General features: G+C 41.0%; 2 protein-coding genes across 2 annotated transcripts; both read right to left on the reverse strand.

The window, feature by feature from the left end:
* Positions 1 to 2274: 2274 nt before the first annotated feature.
* On the reverse strand, positions 2275 to 3271 carry LOC139209466 (P2Y purinoceptor 1). Its single transcript, XM_070839188.1, has one exon. It carries the CDS (start codon positions 3253 to 3255, stop codon positions 2275 to 2277), a length of 981 nt encoding a protein of 326 aa, XP_070695289.1. The 5' UTR covers positions 3256 to 3271.
* A 3474-nt stretch (positions 3272 to 6745) lies between these two features.
* ccn5 (cellular communication network factor 5) lies at positions 6746 to 14375 on the reverse strand. The gene is made up of 5 exons (XM_070839535.1): positions 14126 to 14375; positions 12906 to 13122; positions 12114 to 12362; positions 8005 to 8246; positions 6746 to 7560 (listed from the first exon to the last, which is right to left on the reverse strand). Exons 1-5 carry the CDS (start codon positions 14186 to 14188, stop codon positions 7273 to 7275), a joined length of 1059 nt encoding a protein of 352 aa, XP_070695636.1. The 5' UTR covers positions 14189 to 14375; the 3' UTR covers positions 6746 to 7272.
* Positions 14376 to 20668: the final 6293 nt, after the last annotated feature.

Genomic DNA, 20668 nt, shown 5'->3' on the forward strand with positions numbered 1-20668 from the left:
TTCATAATTCATGCACAAAAGGGCTGGAAGACTTTGAAGACTCACTAACTGAGCCACTGTGATCGATGTAGCCACAGAGTGAGCTCTTGATCTTGATCTTCCCGTCACTGTTATCTTCCCGTCACTATAATAGTCAAGTACCAGTAAACACTTATAGTAGTAAGGACCTCAATGCTGCCATATAAATTCAGGTTGAAGGAGGATTTTGCTAAAATCTTGTTAATGGTTGCAAAAATGTGTTTTTATCTGCTGACCCAGTTCACAGTGGTAAATTGTCTGTGCAGACGTATCCACTGCTGACTGCAGTGGGCAGGTTGGGGCCATGCTCAGTGCCCCATCCACTTTTTTCTCTTTTATTCCATTGACAGGTGTGGCCAAAGACACATGTTGATATTTTTTTTAATATCTTATCCACCTTATTGGAAATACGAACAAAAAGGGCCTTACATAAAGGAATGTCTAAGTTTCTTTTGTCCGTATCTGTTGTTGGGATGTGTTCAATGCTTTTTAAATGACAGTAATGTTATTAATGCCTAATGTTAGCCACTGTACCCAGTCCATAACAGAAAAAGTAAGGGTATTTGACGCCCTGGGATAATAACAGGTTGGTCATATTATTTGATATTGTTTGATTAAAGCATAATGACAGTTTAGTACTATTTGGGTCTTATTACTGTAGTTCTGACAATCATTTCTTTTTATAATAAAAACGTTTTTTTCATCGAGTTAATTCCTAAGATCTGGAAAAGTGGCCACATCACTGACAGGGAGTCCAACAGAGCAAGACATGCAAGAATTCAGATGATCACTGAGGTTGAAGCGAACCCACAGACCTGCAAACTCTGTAGCAGTGGAAGAGGTGACACGATGCAAAACTATGAGATTAGACTACAACGAATAACCAACATCTTGTTTTAATAAACAAATATTTTCTATTGAATTTCAGTTGTAACCACTAGAGGATCCACAGGCAGACAGAGACATGGTCAGAGAATGAGAACACCACACACAAGAGAAAGAACTGCTGAAATGCTTGTCACAAAACAAATTGGCACAAGTTAAGGAACACACAGACTAACAACATTGGGGCAGGCAGGTAATGAGACACAGGTGGACTAACAGGGGCAGAGAAATAATCAGCAGTGGTGGGAAGACTTTGATTCTTATTGCTAATCTGATTCTGCAAAGTAACCAGTACCCATCTCTTTTTATTTATTCTTCAGATTCTGTAGAATTATCACCATACAGTCAATATATAAATATCCATCACAGTTTACTGACTCCCTGCTTCACATCTGACCTGCCATAAAGCAGGAGTAGCAGTTTGTACAGTGAGTGATAATTATGGACATTTTGGGTGCACTCAACTTTGTTCTCACCCCCAAATAAAGTGGTTTAAACTGACTAAACAGCGGGCGTCAGATCAACCCAATACTTGTGTTCCCTGTCCTGAAAGTTGTCGTGGTGTCAAGACCATATAGACCATATCCACATCTGCATATAAGCGTTGCCCTTTTGCTTGTTTGTGCAAAACCACTGCTCATTACTCTGTTCTCTCATGTCACAGAGGTTCTCACATCTTGGCAGTCGTGCTATGAAATGCTGAAATGATGAAAATAATAAAACTAGGAAAATAAAACCCAAGTTGTTATAAACCCGAGTTATCTGTTAATATACCTCAAATGAAAATACTACTACTTTCTGGTGTCAAGCTTGCAAATCTGACTTGTTTATGTGAGTGAGTTGAAAAAGACAAAAAAAACAAATTTATTTGGCTTTCAAATGCTTTCACTTCTTGTTTGCCTCTGACATGATTATCACAGTGGAAGAACTGCTGTACACTGACTGATTTTACTGTAGCACTGTGCTCAAAATACATTGCAGAAAATGCAGATAATAGTTAATAGTTAATAAAAGTAATAAGTGGAAATGAAATGATATAAAACTAAAACAAAACAGAAATCTCAAAAGACATCCTGTGTACAGTGTATCTGAGACACTATCTACTTACTGGAATTCCTGACACCAAACCACATGTCATGATTGTCATCCCCCACATATTGACATTATCACAGACACAAAGATGAAATATGAAATGAATGCATTTTTGAGGCACTAAACAAACAAACTGCACATGATATAGATGCAGTCTATAGATGCAGGATCAGGTGTTTGAGCTATTTGTCAGTTGTATTTAAACTTCATCCATAATTTGCACAAGCACATGATGTCTATTCAACAATTTTAACAAATTTGCCAACATATTTACTTGTTTTAAGCTTCATCCATGTTTTGTGCCACTGGCACATGGCTGGAGTTTGACAAACACCTGAACATCTGACGAGTTTTCTGGAGCAGCTGTCTGAGCTGAGCAGGAATATCTTCATTTCCAAGAAGGTAAACCAGAGGGTTGAGGGCACTGTTCAGACACACGAGGCCACGACTTATCTGATGAGCGATGTAGACACCATTAAACCATTCACGACACATCTTCTGCTTAATCAGAACTCTTGACCAGAGGTTGAGGTTCTTGAATACGTGATGGGGGATGTAACAAATGGAGAACAGAAGAATCAAGGTGAACAACAACTTCAAGCTTCTCTGTTTCAGTACCTTGTCAGTTCTCCTCAATGTCCATACGACTACGGCCATGTGTCCATAGCAGCCCAGCGTGATGAGGAATGGGATACAAAACCCAGTGAGTGTCCATCCGATGCTGTAGTTCAGGTAATGCTCAACGTGGAATTTTCTGGTGGTATCATAACACTTCCCAGGCTTGTTTCCAAATGTTTTGGAGTAGAACATGTCTGGAAGACTTTGAACACTAACCAACAGCCAAACCATGACTGAGATGGTCACAGAATGGGTGACAGTTATTCTTCCCATCACTCTCATTGGATGGACAATAGCCAGGTATCTGTACACACTTATACAAGTAAGGAACCCAATGCTGCCATATAAATTCAAGTTGAAGCAGAATCTTGTTATCTTGCAGAAGGTATCTCCAAAGATCCATTTACTCTCCATAAAGTAATACGCCATCAGAAATGGGAGTGTGAGCAGATACAAAATGTCTGCAAGTCCAAGGTTGAGAACAAAAACATTTATGTTACCCAGCTTCTTCCAGTTATGCAGCAGAGACTTCAATCCCCATCCATTAGCCACCAGACCAGTGATGAACACCAGGATGTAAACAGGAGGCAAGAATCTGTGTTCAAAGTTGAAACTGACTCGAGGACAGGAGGTTTGATTCATTCTGTCGCCTGAAGGATGTCGGTACCAACTTGTTCCTCTAAGAGGGGTCTAGCATATAAGAGGTGAAAAACACCATGGGCAGCTGTTTAAAGATGACTTCCTGTTTGAAGCTTCCTGTCTCAACAGTAGATTTGAAATCATAATAAATCTTGAGTGCAACACCTCCACGTATGCATGTAGGCATTGTCCTTTTGCTTGTTTGCCTGCTCCTTATTTATCATTTGAGAAGCACTGTAGAAAAAATCTTTGACATATTAAAGTTGATGTGGTCTCTAAATCAGAGACACTGAAAAGTGCAGGGGCATAATATCATGCCATGATGTGTGTGTGAACAGTTTGGGCGCCGCAGCAGCTGAGAGTCTCCCTCTGGTGGCCTCTCTGAACATCATCATAACACTTTGAGACTTACAGATTTAGTGATTTAGGCTTTAATTGTTTTTACACATGTAAACACAGTTTTTTACAAACACCGAGCAGAATTATATGTAGATACATACTTCATTATTTTAATATTTTGTTATGTTATCATTGTCTACAGTCTATTTCCGTCCACTGCAAAAATATTACTAATAACACTGATTTAAGCTCACTGGTGCAAATACAAACTCAAAAATGACCTAAATATGATTTTATACATTCACGTTAAATAAAAGTGTAAAGTAGAGCTGGGAAATAAAGGAATGTGTTTTAAACAATACTGTGCATTTGTGTAAAGCCAATTCATAATAAGTGTTATCTCTTTCCATTCCATCACTTTCCATAAAGAGCAGGTCTGGACCAAACTCATAACAAATTAAGAGAGACCCAAAGATTCAATCATTCAAAATTAAGGATTCAAGAATCCCCACATGAGCAAATATCAGGCAACAATGGCATGAAAAACTTTTTTCCTTTTAATGCAAAGAGACGTCGGAAAGAACCCTGCTCAGAGGTGGGCGGCTTTCTGTCAAAGTCCGTGTTGGGTGGGGGTGGGACGGAGAGAGAGCGTATAATAGTAAATATACTACTGATAATAGGAATATGACTAGTAATTAGCAATATGGCAACAGTGAATGAAATGATAATAATGAATATACGAACAATGATAGTATAGTAGTATGGTGGCAGCAGAACATGGGTGGTGCAAGCAGGAAGGTCATCAGAGGTAGTTTTGGATGAGCAGAAATGTAAAAAATAAACTGATGGTGCAAGTGAGAGAGATGAGTAGACAGTTAGGGGAATTTGGCACGGAGGAAACTGGATCAAACACTGGATTAAACAAACACCTTCCCACAACTATACTAACAAGAGAGAAGATAAGAAAAATATGAAGCTTCTTGTATTGTTCAGATTTCTTAGAGGTCATAATCTGGCCTCTAGTTTCACTGTGTCGTCCATCTCAGCATGTGTGGTATTTTAGCAGAACTGAAAACATGTGGCTGCTGAAAAATAATGATTGGAAACAGATATGTGGAACTTGTATCACACCTGCAGTATGATGTGATGGATGATTTGCTTTAACTAGTGTTTCAAAGGCAAAAAGAAGCGGTGAGAGATGAAAGCCTATTTTACAAAGCTTCTTAAAACATGTGTATTCAAACTGGCCTTTTCCCCGTCTCCTGCTGTCTACTTGCTCAGATTGGGTGTTTTGGTGTGTTTTTAGATCTGTTCATTCTTATGGCTGTTTGTTGTTGTTTCTTTTATCGTTTTTTTATGATCCTAATTATGATTTTATTATATTTACTGTTTTTAATTTTCTTTTACTCATGTAAAGCACTTTGTGACTTTGTGCTATACTAAATCAACTTTGCTTACTTACTATAATAATATCAATGAGGGATGAATATGTCTCATGCTCAGTTTTCCCAGTTTCTTCCGAGACTTCAGTCCCCATCCATCAGCCACCAGACCAGTGATGAACACTGGGATGCAAACAGGAGGCAAGAATCTGCCTGTAAAGTCAACGCTGGTGTGCTGACAAGACGTGTTGTTCATTGTCTTCTGGACAGCAGTTGGTAGAATTCCTTCTCTCAGTGACTGTAATGGGATAGATAGCTAAGTAGCAGATAGGGTCTGAATTACTGCATGGGTAGTTTCACAAAAACATCCTGTTTGAAACCCCTGCCTTCACATACTACGTTTGAGTTTCGGCACCTGCCACTAACCAGGAAATTGGGCTAGCTTCAGTGTGTGAATGATGTGTGAATGGGTGCATGATGATGTGATGTAAAACCTTTGAGTAGTCAGTAGTTCTGAGTAAATGGGATTGTCATTCAGGAGCAATCAGAGAGGGAAAGAACAAATCAAGAAAAACACAAGATCATTTTAAATGATTTGATTTGACCATCCCTGGTCCTCATTTCAACATGTATTCTTCTATCCTGATGATGATGGCGATGAAGTTCTTGCGGTGCCTTCAGCCTCAGCAGTGGATTCTTTTGTCCACTAGATGTCAGGATGTCTAACAAGTTTATATGGTCTGACTGAAAAAAGGCTTCAGAGGAGCAGTGTGTGGTTCAATGCAGCATTGTAAAGAAGACAACAAAAAATCCATTACTAATAATAACAGTCGTTAATTTGGATTCATTTTTCATTTGAAATGCTAAAAGTTGTTATCTGCTGATGAAGTGCTGTACAATGTTTTCTGATGAACGAGGTGAAACGCTGGGACTGGGTATGTAAACAGCTACAATATGTACAAAATAACTATATAATAATTAAAATTATAACTATAGAACACTACAATATGAAAAAATATAATTCAGACACACAAACATATTTGAGTGTAAAAATGCAGGACATATGTCAGTAATGAAACATTTTTCACTATAATAAGAGAATTATTTACAACAAAAGTAGAGAATGAAGAAATAAGTGCAATGTCATGTGACTACACACAGAAAAAAAAAACTGTACAAGTGGAAAAAGTTGCATTGCTCACGTCGGAAAACAACATCAGTCAACACAAAGGTTGGGGTCATTTTGTAGGAGCAGTGAAATATTCACTTTGACATATATATATTGGTAGTCAGTCGTTAAAACTATCTGTATGGCCAAATAGACATGGCCAACTGTCCTCAATTCATAATTTAGTTTTCTTTTTTGTTATGAAAAGCTGCATTAGAATTGCAAGAAATTGTTTTTCTTGGTCCAGATAAGGTTACGTATATTTACTTACATTTTTCTTACCCACCTGCCCCCCCAAAAAAGTTTCAAAAGAATCTCGGGATTACATCTGATCCCAATGCAAGGTGTTGAGCTCTGTTTGAAAAGCTCAGTCCTGCTTACAAGAATCAGATCCCAACTTCAGCCTAAAGACTTTGAGTCGAACACGCTTTCGTCACTCCAGGCCTACAGCTACAGCACAGTCTGTTTAGCAGCCTCACCCATTTCTCTCTGTCTTCACTGAAAATAGTCCAGAACTCTACAGTGATGTTTTTTTTAACAAAACCTAAATATAAATCACACAACACCAGCTTCACTTCCTCTCGACTGGCTTCCCGTCAATTTCACTTTTGACATAAAAGGCATTACATGGTGACGTCTCAGAGAGGACAAATCAGTGCACATCATTCTTTAAACCCACTTGTTTCCTCAAATCTATATTCCTTTACTTTGTGGCTTATACATTTATTCCCTTTTATACATTTTCCCTTTATTATTCTTTTATATAGTGTCTCTGTCTCATTTATCTCCCTCTTTTTTGTTGAATGCACTTTGTAACTTCTGTGTTTAAAAAGTGCTATATACTGTTAATAAAGTTTGCTCACTTTCTTTCTCAAGATCTGCCAAATAATTTGGATTCTTGGATCAAAGCTACTGGTATAATGGCTTCCCAAAGTGTAAGAGTTTAAAGGAGTTATGGATAAGTGCAGAGTAATTTTGTTCATGTGTGAAGATCAACGTTCATCCCAACTCAGTCACAGTTTTTTTTATCTACAGTTATCATTTTCTCCGTCCACTGATTGGAGGACGCCTATGTGGATACAGTCAGTGAAGTCTTACTGTTCCCAGTGAATCAGTGCTGGTGCAGGCCGATCAGGGCCTGTATCCCCACAGGGCAGGGTTACTGTAAGGTGAGTAGGGGCAGTTGTTGTGACAAACGCATGAGTGGATCATCATCACAGGTCGCTGCAGCAGTCGGCCAGTGGGGCAGCGGAAGGTCACCTCGGCAGTGGAGGTTTGGTAAGGCGTGCAGCAGCGGGAGTCAGTGCACTGTCCACAGTACCGCAGCTGGTAGGCACGGGTGCTGTAGCAGCCCTGGTGAACCAGGCGAATGGGCCCCGGTGATGTGTAGCTGGCCTTGCACCGCTTCCGTCGTCCCCACTGGGAAAACGGCACACACATACAAACACACACCCACGGTGGTAAGTCAGAGAAGAAAATCCCAGAAAGCGATGCAATGATTTGGTGAACTGTGAGTCAACAGACATGTCAAAGTTAGGCTCAGTTACATATACATGAAGAATAAATATAAAATGTTCTCCCTAATCACAATTAACATATATGTTCCCTCACCACTTGTCAGATCTAGCCATGCAGACAGCTCAGGTTTGTACATTTTTGTTTCTTTTAAGAAATTCTGTTTCCATTTGTATTGACTGTAGAGGTTTCACAGAGAATAATCTCCAAACTCATAAAAGCCCCTACAACTAAAAAACATATTTTTGTGATTTGTGAGCTGCCCATTTAAAGCCACCAATGGAACAGGATGGGATTTATGGAGAGAGACAACATACATGTTTCTACATACAGTAGAAACAAACTCACCATGGGTTTCCTTGGGGCAGGCTGAAATGCATGGCAAGGCCGCACTTTACAAAGTCGAGTTTCCATTTGCAGCTTGCAGGCTGGATTCTGGTTAGAAACCCGTGTGGAGACCCCAGCCCCACAGCTCTGGGAACAGGCACTCCACTGGGTGCTCTGCTCTATACAGGTGGAGGCGGGTGGGACTAGTTTGTTCAGAGGATGATCCCTCGGGAGAGTCGGCCACAACCTGCCCGGCCTCATGGCTAGAGAAACAGAATAAAACAACCACTGGAGTAAGAAGCCAATTCAAATAACATCTACAGTTCATGTTGCAGCATAAAAGTAGCAACATACAGAGCTGTCCGCCTGGTAGCCTATGGAGAGAAACCTTGTTGTCTTAAGACAGAGAAGCGTTTCTTCTGAATCTTGTCCTGTGTTCCTCTGGATAGTCAGTCCATCATCAGTAATCTACAACTGGACATCAACTTGTATCTAGCTTGTTGTTCAGAGCTACTTAAAAAAAAAAAAGTTAAAGGAAGTAAAGTAAAGGAAAAAGTAGTTTAGTGGGGTGAATTTGTGGCTGTAAACTGTTCATGTAAAACAGGGGTGTCCAAACTCCGGCCCGGAGAATTTCCTGCAGGCCAATGAAAATTGGACCACAGGCCGCAGTTGGTCCGTGGTCCAATTTTCATTGGCCCGCAGGAAATTGTAAAACTGTATTGCACTACGGCCCACACACATGGAACCTGCACTGGACTGTGTTGTACTTCTTAGTCTCACCACTAGGTGGAGTAACTGTCTTGAACGAGGCAGCTTCTCTATAAAATGAGTAATAGAAGAAGAAATGTGCTACAGGTGACCCAAAATGGCAGAATTAAGGAAACGTAACAGAGCAAATGAGTGTAGAAAGTTTCAGACACGGTTTGCGATGAGAACACAGCTGATAACTAATGAAGATCACTTTAGCATTAAGGAGGAGCTGCTTGATGTTAGCAGTCTAAAGAGCACCACGACGGGTGAGGATGTTTTTGAAGCTGTGCCAGATGCAGTTGGCATGATGGGAGTTAAATGGGACGAGCTGTGTGGAGGTACGATGGATGGAGCTCCAGCTGGGACAGGTGAGCGCAAAGGAATCTACGGTGTCCGCCGAGGGGCAAGAAAGTGGAGGTAAGGCTGTTAATTCGAGCATCAGGGCTCTAGCACAGACTATTTCAAGCTTCCCTCTCTGATGCTGGTGCTGATGCTGGGGTAGGGGGGGCTGGCTAAGTCGTGGCTCTGTGCTGCAGCGGTTTTATTCCCTGAGATCAGAAATGGACCAGTGTTGAAGAGAGAAGGACTCTTCATGAGCTCAGTGACCCTCTCTGGTTGGCATTTTTAGTGGATCTCACTGATCACCTGAACAAGAGCCTACAAGGCAAAGACCAGCTTGTACCACAACTAATAAATGAAAGCCCACTAATGGAAAGGCTGTTTTTTTCTTGAATCATATTCAGTTATCAAGCAGAATTTACCTACGTTTGATTGATTTTGCCAACTTTAATCCACTAGAGGCGAAGCATAGCTCACTTCTAGTGAGTGGCCCAGCCCTTTGGATGTTTTTCTGTATGTGGCCCTCAGTGATAAAAGTTTGGACACCCCTGATGTAAGAGATAAATCGGCAATATTACTGATTTTATGTTGATGGTGCAATTTGGAAAAAGCTTCTCCTATTACCATTCTTTGCCTTGTCTCTATTAGGGGGATAATCATGCTCTAGGAAATTACAAGTACAGTCCTCATGATTTGCTCCGTTATGTGAACAGTAAGCACAATATTGCTCTGGATTCACTGAGTCATGCTGTGGGCTACAACTTGAATATATCAGTTTACATTTTTTAGATATTGCCACCATTTGAAGTATGCCGAATCAGTTATTAGCAGTTCTCAGATGCAGTGTACCCATGGATGTCTGGATAACTGTCACTGGATTACTTTTATACTGAAGAAAACTTAAAAACATGATAATTCCCAAGCAAGCTCTGCAGTTACATGGACAATCTTTTTTCAGTAGTAAGTGGATTTAAAGAGATTTATCTGCAATTGACATTTAATCTAATGATATCATCATCAAGTGTAAGTGTCTTTTTACTGAGTTATGACTCCAAGAGAGAGGCAATCAAGCATTAAGTGGTTTTTAAGTACCTTAGCTGCTCTGCTGAGCCGTCTGTCACGTATGCATGCACCTGTCCCATTCGAGCCATGCATTGTCTTGAGAGCCGCCCAAACTGGCAACGCTGTCATGCTCAACTCTCCCTCTGGGAAGGAGCCTCACAGTTTTAGATTAGATTAGAGTCAGTTTTGAGAGGTTTGCACTAAACCAAACCAAACTAGATGCTGACTGAACTCCCTCACCTCACTGACTCACTTCCAGTAACTTTAATGTCTCATCAGATTGTTTTTCCTCACAAAATTTCCAATTCAAATGCTTTGGATTTCTTGTGAATCTAAGAATACAAAGCAAATGTGTTCTTCCCAAAACCAACATGTATAAACCATAACAATCAGCTGATCTTCAGCAAAGAGATTGTAGGTTCTGTATTCAAGAACAAAATGTTCTGTTGCTGCTCTCATCACGTTGTTCTACTCAGACAGTGTTTGGAATTCCAGATGTTTTTAGAGTGGCTTCATTTCCCTAACACCCCCTCACACTCACACACTCCCCTTGTAATGGCGTAATAGTCTCTACATGGCTTCATGTGTTTAATTGTTACACAGCTGTGGTGGTTGTTATGAAACTAAGAAACTTGGTGACTGGGAAAAAATATGTTTTGACTTTTCCAGACCAATGTGGGTTATTTTGGACTTTGTGAGTGTTCCTTTGGCCAGACACACCCCAGTTTAATGCAAAAACGATCCACTAAAAACTTCCAGACATGACCACCAGTGACAAACCTCATATAAATGAAGGTAGGATCATGTTGCCATATGGACTGATCATCAATGAGCAACTTTTGTAGCTGAGAAGTCCAGTGATTAAGTTTATGGCAGTGCATCTGGCAGCAGCACACTGACACTGGAAAATATGTTGTAAATATCCAGCTCTGATGTCAGGAAAATTTAATGGAGTACATTTTGAGGAAACACTGTGTGTGTGCTTTCTTGTAGAGAGTCTGATGAGAGGGTCGCTACCATTCACGTCTGTTCAAGTAAAACCGTAAATAGTTGTTTTTACACTTCTGTTTTTGTACAGATGACACAAACACGGTATAACATGTTTCCACCTTTGGATAAAGCTAGGCTAGCTGTTTCCCCCTGTTTCTAGTATTTATGCTAAGCTAAACTAAGATAATCTGCTGCTGCATGTAGCTTTATAGACTGATTATCAATAGGAAATATAAGAGTGTTTCCTAACAACTTAAACTCTTCCTTTAAAGGACAATTCCCGTGTCACATTTTGAAAAAAGACAGGATCTCTACACAGACAGACCTGTAAGATCCTTTTTGTTTAAGCATAAATAGCCGCTGTATTGGTCACTAAAAAGCCGCCAGACTCCATCAACAAAAACGCTAATTTTACACAGTGGTTGATAGTCTATTGCTGTCTTGATCAGTTAGTTAGTTTGTGCTATAGTGTGACTGGCATTTTAAACGGTTAGTTTGGATCCAACAATTACACGAACAAACTGAGCCATCAAGGCAGCAGTAAACCAGCAACTCTGGTTGGTTTGAATAACACGATAGAGCAGCTGTTTGTGGTTACACAAAAAAAGATCTTGCAGGCCTATTTCTGTAGGGATCCTTTCAATAATAGTTGTCAGACACTGAGAATAACAATCAGAGCCTGTCAGTGGTGAAAACAAGCACTTTTAGTGGAAATACTTTGATCAGGCACAATTGCCCTGAAGGATTAATTTGCAGCCATGACGGCCTGTTCACTGCCCATTCTTGAGACAATCTACTGGACCTATCCATCATTGTGATCCTAAAATATATAGATACAGGGCCCTGGTTGTGCCATAAAGTCTACCATGAAGCTTCTACTGTATTTCACTGCTGCTGCCAGTAAGAAATGTACTTTAAATTATATATTAAGACCTACATTGGAGAATGTTTGATGCGTTCCTCCTCATCCATCCACCTGAGGAGTTTACCTGTGATGGCATCCTGGATGACTGTGTTCTCCAGGTTTTCACACACCCATTCCTTGCAGCATTTCCCTGGTAGCCGGATGTGTTGTGGGTTTGGACAGTCTGGAGTGGGAAGACGGACGTTCAGAGGGCAAACAGGCACACAGCTCACCCCCCCACCTCTGCAGTGGCAGTAAGAGTCACAGGAGGGCTGAAACGACTGGCCCTCATGGTAAGTGATGCCGTTGACTTCACAGCCCAGATCCTCCTGACCTGTAAGAAACACACAGTGCAGATGCCATCTAAACTTTCTCCAACACACCTTAACTGTGGTTTGATGTGGGAAACTTAATCAGGAAGTGAAAAGATTAGTTTAGGTGAAGAGAGATGGGGGGGGGGGGGGCACAAGGCTGAGGAAAATGAGAGAGCAGTGAGGACACAGGAGCTGCTGTCCCTGTCGATGGTTATGTAGTTTTATGGGAGACCAGGCCTCTCTAAGGAGAAACTGAGGAGTCTGTTTTTCAATCCATGAGTGTTGTCTTTGCAATCTATCATGCTCAAAGGCCAGTCATTAAAGGAAAAGTGTCAACAGCAGTCCTGGAAATAGAAGTTGAAACGTTTTGGAGCTCTGGCAGAGCACCGCCGCCCAGCAGGCCGTCCCGCTCTGCTGAGCAGACTTTAAACATGAACTGTCTGTTTTTCCCACTCATGCAGGCTGACTGAGGCTCTATCCCCTCCTCCCCGTATGTCCCCCACTCTGTCTTACCCACACAGACATGGGCCGGGGCTTGTTTGCTTGTTAGAAGAGGCACTTACTGACACACTCCCCAGGGTATCCAGGGAAACTGGCGCTGTAGTCGCACTGCAGTCCTCTCTGGCCGTCGCAGGGAAACATCTCAGTGCAGGGCTCGCCTTGCTGCCTGGCACACACCTGGCAGCATTGGCAGCCATCCAGCACCAGTGGGACTCCTGAGGGACACTGGGGGGCAGGGCCGGGGCAAAGGCAGGGTCTGTTGCACAGCTGGCACAACACCTGTAGGGACATCACACATGGGAACAGGTTAGTGGATGACAGAACAAAGACCAGAACATCTTTGTCACCATCACCACCACAAATATCTTCATGACTGTATTTTCACAGTGGGAGTACACAAAATATTATTAGCATTCTCAGGAACTCCACAGATATTCAACACTGTCAGGCCAAACCAATATTTTCATGCACATGTATCCGGTGGAGCCAAAACCAAGCGAAGCTCAGTTTCATTAAACCAGAGAAGAAGAATGTCACAGTCTTCCTCATGTTTTTCTGCTCAGCAAGATAATGCAACTGCATTGTAATTCAATACACGTACACTGCAAGAACATCACACATTATTTCTTCACTGTTTATCAAATTTAAACCGGAGAGCAGGATAAGAACACTGATAATGTGGAAGAGAAAAATGTGTCCTTGATTGAGTTAACTTGCTTATTTTTAGGGCTGGAATAAATAGTCAGTGAATAACAAAAAACGATTTTGGTAATCATTTGAAGCTCTTTTGATTTATGTTTCAAGTAAAAATGCTAAAAATTCCCTACTTCCACAATTTCACATATAAGGAATTGTTGCTTTTCATTGTCTTTTGTGATCCTTAACAAATATCTTTGTCTTATGGACTATTAGTTGGACAAAACAAGCAAATTTGATAGTAAAGTAATAAATTGTAATGTGCATTTAAACCAAACCAAATAAATAATCATGTAATCATGAAATTAATTGACAGATGTTAAAGAGTTACACTTAAAAAGTTAAAATTATTCTATCATTACATTTAAATAACTTGCACAGGCTCTCTGTGACTTTTTCGTACTCCAGTCAAGATGGATAAGGCTCAAAGGCTCCTCCATACATGAAATAGATAAAATAACTAGAATTCATAGATAAATGGTCACAGTAAGACTCTACCTCTGCACAGACACACACACACACACACATACCACATAATCGTCCCATTCAGAACAAGCTACTGTAGATAAGCAGGGACAGGCCTCACCTGTGTAGCCACACACAGCAGTACAGCCAGAGCTATCACACAGTCACCCAGCAGTCGGTCCATGGGGGCTTGTGTTGCTGATGGAGCTCGGTGTGTCTCACTGACCTGTGTGACGGTGCGGTGCGACCAGTGCAGCTGTTTGCTCACTGCTCAGTCTTGCGCCTGCTGACATTTATAAAGTCTGGACTCTGATGTCACAGGCTGACTACCGTGTAAACAGCCACTGGACCGGCATCAAAAATGTTTCACATTCCTCCTCGCTGCTGCCCATTTCCACTTCCAGACACACACACACACACACACACACACCTCCACCCCCATGTCTTTCCCCTCTTTTTTTCCTCTCCTCCCTCTCTTTCCAGTCTTGTGGTGCTCTAAGTTTACACAGCTTAACACGAGCTGAGGGGAGAAAAATACATTAGCCCAGTTGTCTACCAGTCAAACAACCTCCAGGGCTTCTGTGGTGACAAATTTGATTTAAGTCGATGAGATTTTTATCTTGCTGATGTTTTTACAGACTGCTGCTTCACTGTATGGTCAGTCGCATATAGTAGCTGATCTTTTGAAAGGACAGATTTAGAGCAGACATTCCTATGATTTAATTTTTCCTCCCAAAACCTAAAATACTTCTGAAACCCTGAAGACTTAAAAGAGACTGAAGCCTTCTCTTCCCTTTGGTTTCCATGGTGTAAGAGCGGCATGTCTGAGTTTGCATGAACTTGAATCATCAAGCTTGGCCCAGAAGAGAATTCAAATGGGATTCTGGAAGCAAACCGAGTCAAAGGACTCCTCAGAGACCACAAGGATACATATTTATGTATTAGACAGAACATAGCTGGGCTGCTTCATTACTAAATAGCTACTGCAGAGACAGCAGTGCTAACAATGAGACTGATTTAGTCTGAAGAGCCATCTTTGCTAACCCACGCAGCAAGTGTGTTGTGTCTGTACCTATGCCAGACTGACCGCCCACAGCTGTATTGTTTACCCTGTTAAATTACATGAACTACATTTAACATGAGCTAACATTAAACAGAAAGTACAGGTGAGAATGATGAGAATGCCTTTAGTTTAAAACAAATTATTGTTATCTTGAATTCAATTGTTTAAACTGAACAATAAAAACAAACCAAAAGCACAAAACACTTTTTTCAGATTCATATAAGCTACACAACACCAGAGGGTACAGCATATAATGAGCAATAATATATAGACTGAACAATTTTGTTCACATTTTGACAGATTGAGACTATCAAAAGTATGCTGAATTAATTATTACCAGTTCCTGTTTGCAACATATCCACGGATGTCAAAACATCAATCATTGGTTTACTGTGATACTGAAGAAAACTTAAAAACTACATGATTTGCAGGCAAGTTCTGGAGTTGCGTGATGCATCTTTTTTCTGTGGTTTCCAAGTGGATTTATTGGCATTTACGTCATATTGAATCTAAAAATATGTGTCTCATGTGTGTCAAATGTGTGTTTAAGATTTGACTGAGTTGTGATGCTAAAGAGGCAGTGCGGTTGTAAGCGTCAAGTCAACAGCCTTCACCCTCTTGGGACAATGAATTTCTGTACCAAATGTTATGGCACCAGTCTGGACCAAAGTGTTGGACAGACTACCATTGCCATCCCTTGAGCAGCGTGTGTGGCTAAAACTTTATAAAATAGCAAAACAGAAATATTTATTCTACAGCACAGTTTACAGTACATACAGCATGTTACAAAGATGCCGTCAATGCTACGACATACCTGAATCGAAACACTATGGCAAAAAGTCCCCAGTCACTGAAACAGAAAATAAGCCATTCATGGTCAAGAGATTCAGTCAGTTAAAAGTAACACTGGATTCCTGAATTTCAACATCAGCCATCTCTCACAGAGCTGGGTGGGCAGCAAAGACATGTAATGATGAGTTATAAATAGAGGGAGACAGACAGAAAGATAGAGAAGAGGAAAGTATGTGAGTCCGAGCTCGGGCAGGTGGGCTCCAGGTGGCCAGCGAGTGTGGATGTACTGAAAGGCCTCAAATTCAGCTGTCCCTGAAAATCTATGCTTTCCTGGCCACCGCTGCATGTGTTTTCCACGCTCTCTAAGAATGACAGAGGCTGGAAGGATCGTGCTGTAGAAGGAAATAGCTCCACTTTAACATGCACTCGTCAATCTCAAACTATTGTACAACTCGATTAAATCTTATTCAGACTTTAATTTTGTGTGAAAAAGCCTCCCTCAGTGCTTAAGATTCTGAATGTGAAATCTTGAATGATCCTAAGCATGCAGTACTTGGTAGGACATGATGTATGACCACACTGTTAGTGTAGTTTCATTATGCTTGATCTATGAACAATTACTGTGTAAAAAGGATATGGCCAAGTCATAACATCAACAGCTGCAGCCAGTATCAGTCATAGTAAAACCCTACAGTATCTGCCAATTCAAACCAAGAGAGGCGAAGGCTCAACACGTTTTTCCAGAGCACACAGATGTTGGAGAGCACCCAGACAGTAAAGTATCACTCTCACTGACAGTGGACCCTTTTGAAGAGACCCCCAAATCCCATACAATGACCTTCATTCAGTAAAAGGGTGAACTTTTGGTATGTAATAGTATTTAGGAAAAGCCCACTGGATTCCTTGTTGATTCACGATTGCAAAAACTGTAGGGCAAAGAAATGAAAATATTTTTTGTCCTGTAAATGTTAGAAAAGAATGTAGTGCTGAAAGAAAGGAAAATCATTCTACCAAATCTGTCACTGCAGAACCAAAATGTCTAACACATGTTCGTGTAGCTGTCCAACAACCCAAAAATACCCCAGCGTAGAGTCAGACTATCGTAATGATACTCAGAGGTGGCACTGCTACAGCAATGCAGTGCTTAAATCAAATCACATTTACAGATGTGAAACCCTGCTGTTTTGTTCAATTATGTCTATATTTAATTGGTAAAGATTAGTTTGGCAGGGACATTACAGGTGCTGATTGAATATACAATATCCGCCACATTTGGGATCCATTATAGACTGTCTACCGTTTGAATGTTGGGTTTTTGGAGCCAAAAGTTGGACTTGATTTTTAATTCTTTTTTCACATTCATTCCGCAAAAACCCACCTCTGATTGGTTAGTCACAAGGTCGTCCTGCCCTAAAGCATGCCCTGTTTTAACATTTATTTTACTGTAAATGGGACGAAAATAAACAAAATAAACTTCTTACTTTATTGAAGAAGAGTTGAAACTAGCCAGAACAAAACCTCATTAGGAAAATGTTTACGGAGGCAATAAATCAAGTGAGAAGTAGGGTCATTTTCTCATAGACTTTCATCCAACTTCTTTTTGGAGCCTGTGGAGTCGCCTCCCTGGTGGTCAATAGAAAGAATGCAGGTTTGAGGTACTTCAACATTGGCTTCACTTTTCCATCACTTTGGTCCAGATGGAAATATCTCAGCAACTATCGGATGGACTGCCAAGAAATAGGCATTCATGGTTCCCAGAGGATCTATCTGTTATTCCTTCTAACACTAGTCTGTTCCTGATCTCTCAGACACCTAACAGGCTCATAATTATGCAGCTGTGGTCCGTCACAGTGGTATGATTAGATATTTACAACCTCCTCAGTCTGAAAATTAGCTTCAGATCCATTAACTTCTATTGTTTAAATCTACCGCTCTCCCTTACGTTTCGTCACTTCTGGTTTGGCTTTTTCATATGCAGAAGTAAAATTATCTCACAAAAGCAACTCCAGAAGTCACTGTAGGGAATATATGAGTATATTTCTATGAAAATCTAGTTTCCAGATCAATTTCTTATACATTGATCAGATGGAGTACATTTTCACACCTCCAACATTTGTGACCCCAGCAAACCCAGACAATATAAAGTTTGCCAGTTTGTGGTTATGGGTGGTGACTGATTTGAGTGTGACTCAGAATAAACAGGCTGTGGGCTGTAACAGCCACTAATCATACTCAAATCTCTTCCCAGGACAATATTTGACACATGCATAACATGTAGAGCAGCTCCAAGTGCACTTGGTAATTGGTGTCTGCGGTTTTGGCATCACGTGTTGCTGAAAGTATTTCAGTCATTGGCAGGTTGCCTCTGCCAGATCTGCAGGTATCCTTTCAGTGAAGGGGGCAGAGTAGCTGTGACTGCTGGAATACTAAGACATACCAAAAATCATGCAGGTGGGCCAGCTTTGCAGTCTTGAGTCAGAAAGCATGTGTGAGTTGTAGTCTGTCTGTGTTGTTCACGTCTTGAGTTATATTGACTCATTATTCCAGTAAGGATTTTGGAGAGGTAGTGTAATGACGGGCATCGCTGGAACACCACCACGCCCAGTAGAGGTCACAGGCAGGGCTGTCTTAATCCTTCCAAAACACAATAAACGCTCACACTGCACCGAGTCTGTCTGCTTCTCTTCCGTCTTTCTTTTTGTCCCTCCCTCAGCACACCTCAGCTCAAATAGTTCCCTCTTACAGGGACATTGACTTTGCATTTAAATTGCAGAGCTAAACAACTTCTGGATGTATTTCTCATCACATCGAATCTGTCATCAAATGACCACTAAATATTTGTACGGCACGTAGCCTGCAGCAGCCTGAAAAGAAGAGTCAGTGCTGCTTTGAACAACTCAGTAAAACTTTTAAAAGGGAAGAAGACAAGAGGAAGGGGCACGTGGAAAATGTTACCTAACAACGTGTACAGCATTTAAAGTATTTTGACCACAAAGATGACCAGATGTTTTCTGTAAAATTGCTCTAATGAAGGTGCACGCCTGTCATATGATGTAATATACAACTTAAGTTGTAATGAGTGGTCTAAATATATCCAAAACAACAAACTGAGACATGATTTAATTCTGCTGAGTGACTCAGCCAGAGACTAAATACAGTAATTACCAAAATTCCACACACCAAAAGCTGAAGAACATCCTAGGACAGAATTAAAAAAACACAAAATGGAAACTTCCAGGAGAAAGTGAGTTTTCTAAAGAGCTGATTGTGTAAGGCCTCTGTGCTTGTGCAGATTACTGCCATTTACATGATTAGTGTGTTAAGATGTGGTCCAGACCTAAGACTCACACGCAACACTCCAACATGGATAACTCTGGCTGCAGCAAAAATGTTTTCCCTAAAATGACACCTGAAATTCCAGGCATTCCTGCTCGATGTGTGAAAATCCCACAGTGTTGCCACAGGAACACAGAGCCCACGATAAGGACATCGTCCTGACCAAAGGTCACCTCCTGACGTACACGGGGTAGAGATCACTTCTGTGTCTACAGTGACAAAAGGAAAACCCAGAGTGCCCAGACCTTCATTCGCACCTACTCATCATGACAGCTGCACTGACAGATGCATCAGCAAGGGAGGTAGAAGCAACTGTCCAAAGGACATCACATGTTGCATCAAAACACAAGGAATGTTGGCCAAGTAAAGAATTACAACTTCCTGTGCAGCTTCACGCGTTCTGACATTAAAATATGGTGGAGACTTGCACAGATACACTGTATGGACTAATCTGACAGTTTTGTAGAGCGTAGCAAGATTAGTCTTTTGGTTCATCACTTTGGCCCTGACTGCAATATCTCAACAAGTAGAGGATCGATTGACATGAAATTTTGTATAAACATTCACGGTCCCCAGAGGATGGATCCAACAGACCTTGGTGATCTTCTTACTTTTCCTCTAGTGCCACCATGAGGTTGATATTATTGTTTCTTAGTCAGATATCTGATGCATTGCCATTAAAATCAAAATGTGCGCTGATATTCATGGTGCCTAGAGGATGAATCTTTCAGACTCTGGTGACTCCTCTCTAGCAACACTTAAGGCCCAAGTTTTGATTTATTCAGTGCAGTATATCAACAGCTACTCCATGGATTTACTCAAGTCTTTGTTCTGACATTCATGGTTCCCAGATGCTGAATCCTAATGGCTTTGGTAATCGTCTGACTTTTCCTCTAGCATCACCATGAGGTTGAATTGTAGTTAAATGCGTGGAAAGTTACAAACACCTGCCATCTAGCCTAAATTTAACTTTAAATTTGAAATGTGTCCAATAGTTTGGTCTATGACCAAAAATGTGCTGATCAACCTCAGCTGCACTTTGTCTTCAGCAAATGTTAGCAGGCTAACATGCTGCACTTAGGTGGTGGTTAACATCTGCATGCTAGCATTGTCTTTGTGAGCATGTTAGCATGCTGTTAGCATTTGGCTGAAAGGTGTAGATTCTTAGTCTTGTTTTTCTCCCTTGATGTTGCCACAAAGCCCTCTAACACACTGGTTGTAATGCCTTGTATTTTGCTGTCTCATCATCCCCTTGCTTATGTAAACTTTTTAGTCCGAGCCCGGGTTCAGGAGGTGTTTGTGGAAAGTTGATTGCAGCAAAACAGAGTAGAAATAGTCTCCTGCAGGCGTTGACACACCTAAACCAACAACACATCCATTTCTATCTTCAGCTGCTAAAAATAAATGAGAACAAATAAATAAGGAACAAGAATTCAATTCATGAAGGCAACCACTTCCTAGCATAGTACACAG

Source organism: Pempheris klunzingeri, chromosome 11 (assembly GCF_042242105.1).
Source record: "Pempheris klunzingeri isolate RE-2024b chromosome 11, fPemKlu1.hap1, whole genome shotgun sequence".
In the NCBI taxonomy this organism is placed as follows: Eukaryota; Metazoa; Chordata; class Actinopteri; order Acropomatiformes; family Pempheridae; genus Pempheris; species Pempheris klunzingeri.

Excerpts from the sequence above, each read along its gene's own strand:
- LOC139209466 (XM_070839188.1), bottom strand. The coding sequence starts at position 3,255 with ATGAATCAAACCTCCTGTCCTCGAGTCAGTTTCAACTTTGAACACAGA.
- ccn5 (XM_070839535.1), bottom strand. The coding sequence starts at position 14,188 with ATGGACCGACTGCTGGGTGACTGTGTGATAGCTCTGGCTGTACTGCTG. Across the intron at positions 8,247-12,113 it reads CATCCAGGATGCCATCACAG|CCATGAGGCCGGGCAGGTTG; the intron begins GTAAACTCCTCA and ends CTGTTTCTCTAG. Across the intron at positions 7,561-8,004 it reads CTGCCCCAAGGAAACCCATG|TGGGGACGACGGAAGCGGTG; the intron begins GTGAGTTTGTTT and ends CCGTTTTCCCAG.